Genomic DNA, 6000 nt, shown 5'->3' with positions numbered 1-6000 from the left:
GTTTCAAAACATTTTAAATAGAAAGAACAACTGGTTGTGAGTAGGTTTGCTTAGTTTCATGATTTTGTGATGTTCGTGCGGCTCACAACAAATTTTTACATTTGTCAGTCCATTGACTAGACATGGTTTTGGCCTGACTCCTGCAGTACTAACCTATGTCCACTAGAAGCTCTTTCCCCTTTATTTTTTTTTTTAAATATGGCTTCATGTGCACAATTTATATATACAGAGTCAGCCAAAAAATCTATATACACTTCAGGAAAAGAAAAATAGTATGATGTATATTATATTAGTATAATATTATGATATCATAATATCATCATATAGATCAATATATATAACATATAGCAATAAATCTAGTAATAAAATATTTATACAAATTTTTCTTTTCCTGAAATGTGTACACATTTTTCTGGGTGACTCGCACCCTTACACCCAAACTGTTACTTTTGTCCTTATATAGTTTAGAGGGAGAGTAAGTTTTCTTTTTGCCATTAGTGTACATTGCGGTTATCAGTTTCATTAAACCCAAATTGTCACTTTTGTCCTTTTGGTATTTCCCCGTTAAATGCATTTGTCTGGTCCGCCTGGTCAGCGATGGCGCCATTGCTTGGGCCCGATCATCATTGCTTGCAACTATATTTTATACATTAATCTCTCTCTTTCATGCGCTTGCAGTTATAAGTACACAGTGGGCAAGTTAAACCAAATGTTCAAGACCTTAGCAGTACGTGCGGAGTCATACAGTGACTGGGCTTCTAAAGTTAACATAATTTTAAAGGCTGACCAAGACAATAAAAGTGGTAAGAGACCTATTTATAAATTACAGCAAGCAGACAGACTGTCCTCTATGAGTGATGGAGAATGTTAAGTTTTAATCATTTGTTATTCCACCAGACTTGGAGGAACTTCGTACACTGATTGTTGAGGCAGAAACAATGATGTATCCTGAGATGGATTTGCTACTCCATTTAAGACAGACTGTCCAGAATGCAGAAAAAAGTGCCTTAATGGCCCAGCAGCTACTTAATGGGAAGAGACAGACCAGGTAGGAATGCCGTTGACATTCAAGAAAAGCGGTTTAATATTAGCGGATGGATGGATGGATTGCTCATGCATAAAAGGTTGCCATACAAACAGAAAAACAAACACACAAAGCCATGCCTTTCTGCTTAATATCAGCATGTTCAATATCAGCCATTTCAATATTCAGCATAACATTCTTGTTTATACAATATTGCTTAAATAGCACATGTACAAAACTGAAGTGATCTGAATACTTTTTGAACCCAGTGTGCTGATGTATTACAATAATTTCTGTTTCTTGTCCTAGGACTGCTTAATACTTAAGTGCTTTTTTATCCTGCATTACTTAACCTAAACTATCACACATCATTTAAATTAACAATATTTTATCATTATAAATGATTATTGCCTGACTTTGTTCCATTTAAAAATTTTTCATGTAGGTATCGCTCGGGTGGTGGGAAATCTCAGAAACATCTCACTGTAGAGGAGTTGAGTTTATTTGTACAGCAGCTATATGACCTGCCCTGCACCATTAGACAGGCCCCTTTTCTCAAGGTACTGAACATGTAACCTTATTTTCTGATACTCCAAATTTACTGTAAAGATTTTTTTTAAAGTTTCAGAAAGAATGTTATCTTTATTCATTTAGGTGATCTCACAATCACTCTTTCCTGCATTCCACAGGCTCTGCTCAGCCATGTTAGGCAGTTCCAGGAACAGAGCTCAGATCTCATGGCTGTGGAGATGCCCAGCTCCTCAGCCCTGCAAGCTGTGCTGGATGAGGGCTCTGGGCTGGAGGTAGAGTTGCCAGAGCTTGATGTGCTTAGGCAGCGGCTAGAGCAGGCACGCTGGGTTGAGGCAGTACAACAGGCCAGCAAGGAGCCTACCAGCCTCAGCCTAGAACGCATGAGGAAACTGATTGACCAAGGAGTGGGTCTGGAGCCTCATGCCTGTGTGGAGAAGACTATGGCCAACCTGCAAGAGCTGCTCACTGTGTGTGAGCACTGCGAGGAGAAGGCACAAAGCATTCTAATGGCCAGGTTAGGTTCTAATATACACATGTCTGATCTTACTTCCATGGCCAAAATTTGTCATGGCCAAAAGTGTTGGCCCAAGTGAGTGGACAAGCAGAAGCCCACAAACTGTGATCAACTCCAAACAGCAATTAAGCAAGAGTTGATTGGTATCAGTCAGGATTTGGACCAGAGGCTGATAGCCAGCATGCTATCCAGCATGCATGCATAGAGTGAATTGCAGAGGTTATGAAGAAGAGTCGACACTGCAAATATTGACTCTTCATATATTTTGCCAATATAAAAGCCTTTACAACTCTTATTACTGAAATTCTTATTACTGATTCCAGTATACCAAAGAAACATGTAAAAATACAAATACTGAAGCTGCAAACTTTAGTTTAGAAGAAGGACATATTAAGTGGGGTCTGTAGCTGGGAGTGGACAAGTGAAGACCAGATCCAGGACATTTCCTCTCTTGTGCATGGGAGGGTAGCTGTTGAATGCTGCTTTCTCAAGGAGAAAGAATTTAGAAGAGGCAGACGGCAAATGGACTGAAGCTTGTTATAGGGGAGGACTGTCAGGGGGTTGCTGTCAGTAGGAACAAAAACTGCAGTGTGTCGATTTCTTCCAGAAAGTCTCTTAGTAGACCAGGAGGTTGGTAGATGGAAATGATGAAAAGGTTGGTTGTAGAAGTAATTTAAAAGAAGAGATGGTTTGATGAGACTTGGGGAGAGGAATGATGCTTGAGATTGTTAGCACCATGTTGCCACTTGCACCTATGTCAGGCTGGCCATTTGAGGGGTTAGGGGTTCTTCTCCTTTCTCTGTTTCTCTTCTTTAGTGTTATACAAATAAATCAAATGAAAGATTGAAAATAAATCCACATAGGAATTGATCTGTAAATGACTATTTTGGCACATTCAAATTGTATGAAGTAAGGCCTATAGTTGTCTGCTTTTGTTTTAGTTGCTGTTGCAGTAATATGACAGCTATTGTTACTGATACTGGTATTATTTGCTCAGTCAGAGTAACCTATTTGTTGGGGAAAAAAAGTAGTTTGGAATGTAAATTATTATACTGATTAGTCTCACCTTGTCTAAAAACCTCAGTTTTAGTTTTATTTCTCTATTTATATATGTTGGCATTTTCTTGTCCATGCTGTCTGTCAAATACATCTTCTGTATTTCCATTGATTGAGCAATGTCTGATTCTGTAGTTTAGTTGTTTATTCTCATCTTCCACACAGGTTGTTTTTAATATAACATAAGCACACAAACCTAGAGCTGAAAAATGTTTGTTTATATTATTTACTCACTAATGTGCATCTGGCTGATAATTGGCCCAAAATTCGCATATGTTACTAGTTGAATTTTACAAACCTTACAAACCAAATGAATTGTACATTGGCTCTAAGATAAATAGTGCTTGGCATTTTGTATTTGGAATTAAAAGTTGCTTCCTGGTTGTTAACAGGACCAACGTATTGTTCCCTTGTGCTGTTAAGCAGTGCAGGAACAATGCAACATTCTGTATTGTCTGGGAGCCTTTTTAATGTTAAATAAAGTTTGCATATCCCCTCAATAAAGATTTAGGTGGGATTTCAATTCTACTATTCATATATTACATGATTTAAATGTGTATGGTAATATTTTGACTTTTTTGGGGTGGGGGGATTATTTTTGTAATCTAAAAAGAGTATATGATGCTATACACTGACCAGGCATAACATTATGACCACCTGACAAATATTGTGTTGGTCCCCCTTTTGCTGCCAAAACAGCCCTGACCTGTAGAGGCATGGGCTCCACTAGATCCCTGAAGGTGTGCTTGTAGTATCTGGCACCAACATGTTAGCAGCAGATCCTTTAAGTCCTGTAAGTTGCAAGGTGGGGCCTCCGTGGATCGGACTTGTTTGTTTAGCACATGCCACAGATGCTCGATTGGACTGAGATCTGGGGAATTTGGAGGCCTTGTCAACACCTTAAACTCGTTGTGCTCATAAAACCATTCCTGAGCCATTTTTGCTTTGTTGCACGATGCATTATCCTGCTGAAAGAGGACACAGCCATCATATATACATTTCCATGAAAGGCTGTACTTGGTCTGCAACAATGCTTAGGTGGTACGTGTCAAAGTAACATTCACATGGATGGCAGGACCCAAGGTTTCCCAGCAGAACATTGCCCAAAGCATGACACTGCCTCTGCTGGCTTACCTTCTTCCCATAGTGCATCTTGGTGCCATGTGTTCCCCTGGTAAGCGACGCACACGCACCCAGCCATCCACGTGAGGTAAAAGAAAATGTGATTCATCAGACCAGGCCATCTTCCATTGCTCCGTGGTCCAGTTCTGATGCTCACATTCCCATTGTTGGCACTTTCCGTGGTGCACAGGGGTCAGCATGGGCACCCTGATTGATTGGTCTGCTGCTATGCAGCCCCATGCACAACAAACTGTGATGCACTGTGTATTCTGGCACCTTTCTATCAGAACCAGCGTTAACTTCTTCAGCAATTTGAGCAACAGTAACTCATCTGTTGGATCGGATCACACGGGACAGCCTTCGTTCCCCATGTGAGTCAATGTGCCTTGGCCGCCCATGATCCTGTTGCTGGTTCACCATTGTTTCTTCCTTGAACCACTTTTGATAGATGCTGACCACTGCAGACCGGGAACATCCCACAAGAGCTGCAGTTTTGGAAATGCTCTGATCCAGTCGTCATCGTCACAATTTGGTCCTTGTCAAACTCATTCAAATCCTTATGCTTGCCAATTTTTCCTGCTTCTAACACATCAACTTTGAGGACAGTGTTCATTTGCTGTCTGATATATCCCACCCACTAACAGGTGCCATGATGGAGTCAGTGGTCTCAGTACCAACAGTATATAGAGGTTAGATTTTTGTAATGTGTAACAAACCTTATGGTTTATTATATGGCTATTTGGCAATGATATTTTTATAGGTCTACTTTTTTGACTAAGGATTAAACCTATTCGATTCCTCTGACCAGTCAAACAGGCAAAAATCGTTAGGATTCAGTAATACATTAAATAGCTTTTCACCATTAAGGATCCTTATATCAAGACAGAGTAGTGTAATTTATGAAAATGTAATTTACATTGATTTTGGATAAGCCTTCTGCATTCTGTCATCTATTCAACATGTTTTGTTTCCCCAATTTGTCCCAACTAGACCTCGCCAAAATTTAGAGACGCTGGAGGCAGTGCTGCTGGAAGTAAATAGTATCCAGGCTTACCTGCCCAACTGTCTCCAATTGCAAGAATCGGTCATCAGGGCTAGAGAGTGGATACAGGAGGCAGAAGCTCTACAGGTTAGTTGCATGTCAACTGATGCAGCAATAAAGTGTTGTGAAGCTTGAATTTTTTTTTTTTATATCACATCCATATCGATTTGCATGTCTGAATATGTTTGTAGCTCGGTGGGCGTATCCCTGTTCTGTCCTCTTTGAATGATCTGATCCTAAAAGCTAAAGGAATCCCAGTCCTGCTGACACCTCTGGCACGGCTGGAAAGCCTTGTATCAGAGGTGCAGGCCTGGAAGGAGAGTGCAGCCAAAATGTTTTTGTTGAAGTACTCCTCCTTCTCCCTCCTGGAGGTAAGCAAAACATCTTGCATACTATGTTTTTACATTAGTTCTGAAAATAGTTTTCTGTTAGTACTGTTGCCAATTAATGAACAAAATCTGTGAAAATACATAGGAGCACAAAAAGTATGTAAAAGGTAATTACACTGTTTGTTTCTTAAGGTACTGTGCCCTAGGTGTGAGACAGGGTGTCAGAAATCGAAATCAAAGAGAGTAAGAGATGTTCCTCCAGCTGTTAAAAAAAATGGCATAAAACTGAGCTCTCTTGGTGATGTGGAAATGGCACTCTCTGAAAGCAAAGACACAGCTTTAGCAGTGCGTCCTCTTTTTTTTTCTTTCTTTTTTTTTAACA

At 40.0% G+C, this 6000-nt stretch overlaps 1 protein-coding gene across 2 annotated transcripts in view; it reads left to right on the top strand.

Moving 5' to 3' along the window:
* The window catches only part of kdm5ba (lysine demethylase 5Ba), a 31323-nt gene that overhangs the window by 21344 nt on the left and 3979 nt on the right, over window positions 1-6000 (top strand). For both annotated transcript variants that reach the window (XM_058373120.1, XM_058373119.1), the window contains exons 17-23: window positions 679-803; window positions 898-1048; window positions 1470-1584; window positions 1714-2069; window positions 5238-5376; window positions 5481-5660; window positions 5811-5963. In XM_058373120.1, the coding sequence (XP_058229103.1) occupies window positions 679-803; window positions 898-1048; window positions 1470-1584; window positions 1714-2069; window positions 5238-5376; window positions 5481-5660; window positions 5811-5963 (1219 nt within the window). The remainder of the gene's footprint in view (window positions 1-678; window positions 804-897; window positions 1049-1469; window positions 1585-1713; window positions 2070-5237; window positions 5377-5480; window positions 5661-5810; window positions 5964-6000) is intronic.

Source organism: Hemibagrus wyckioides, linkage group LG21 (genome assembly GCF_019097595.1).
Source record: "Hemibagrus wyckioides isolate EC202008001 linkage group LG21, SWU_Hwy_1.0, whole genome shotgun sequence".
Classification (NCBI taxonomy): Eukaryota; Metazoa; Chordata; class Actinopteri; order Siluriformes; family Bagridae; genus Hemibagrus; species Hemibagrus wyckioides.
This window is presented reverse-complemented; position numbering and strand designations above follow the sequence as displayed.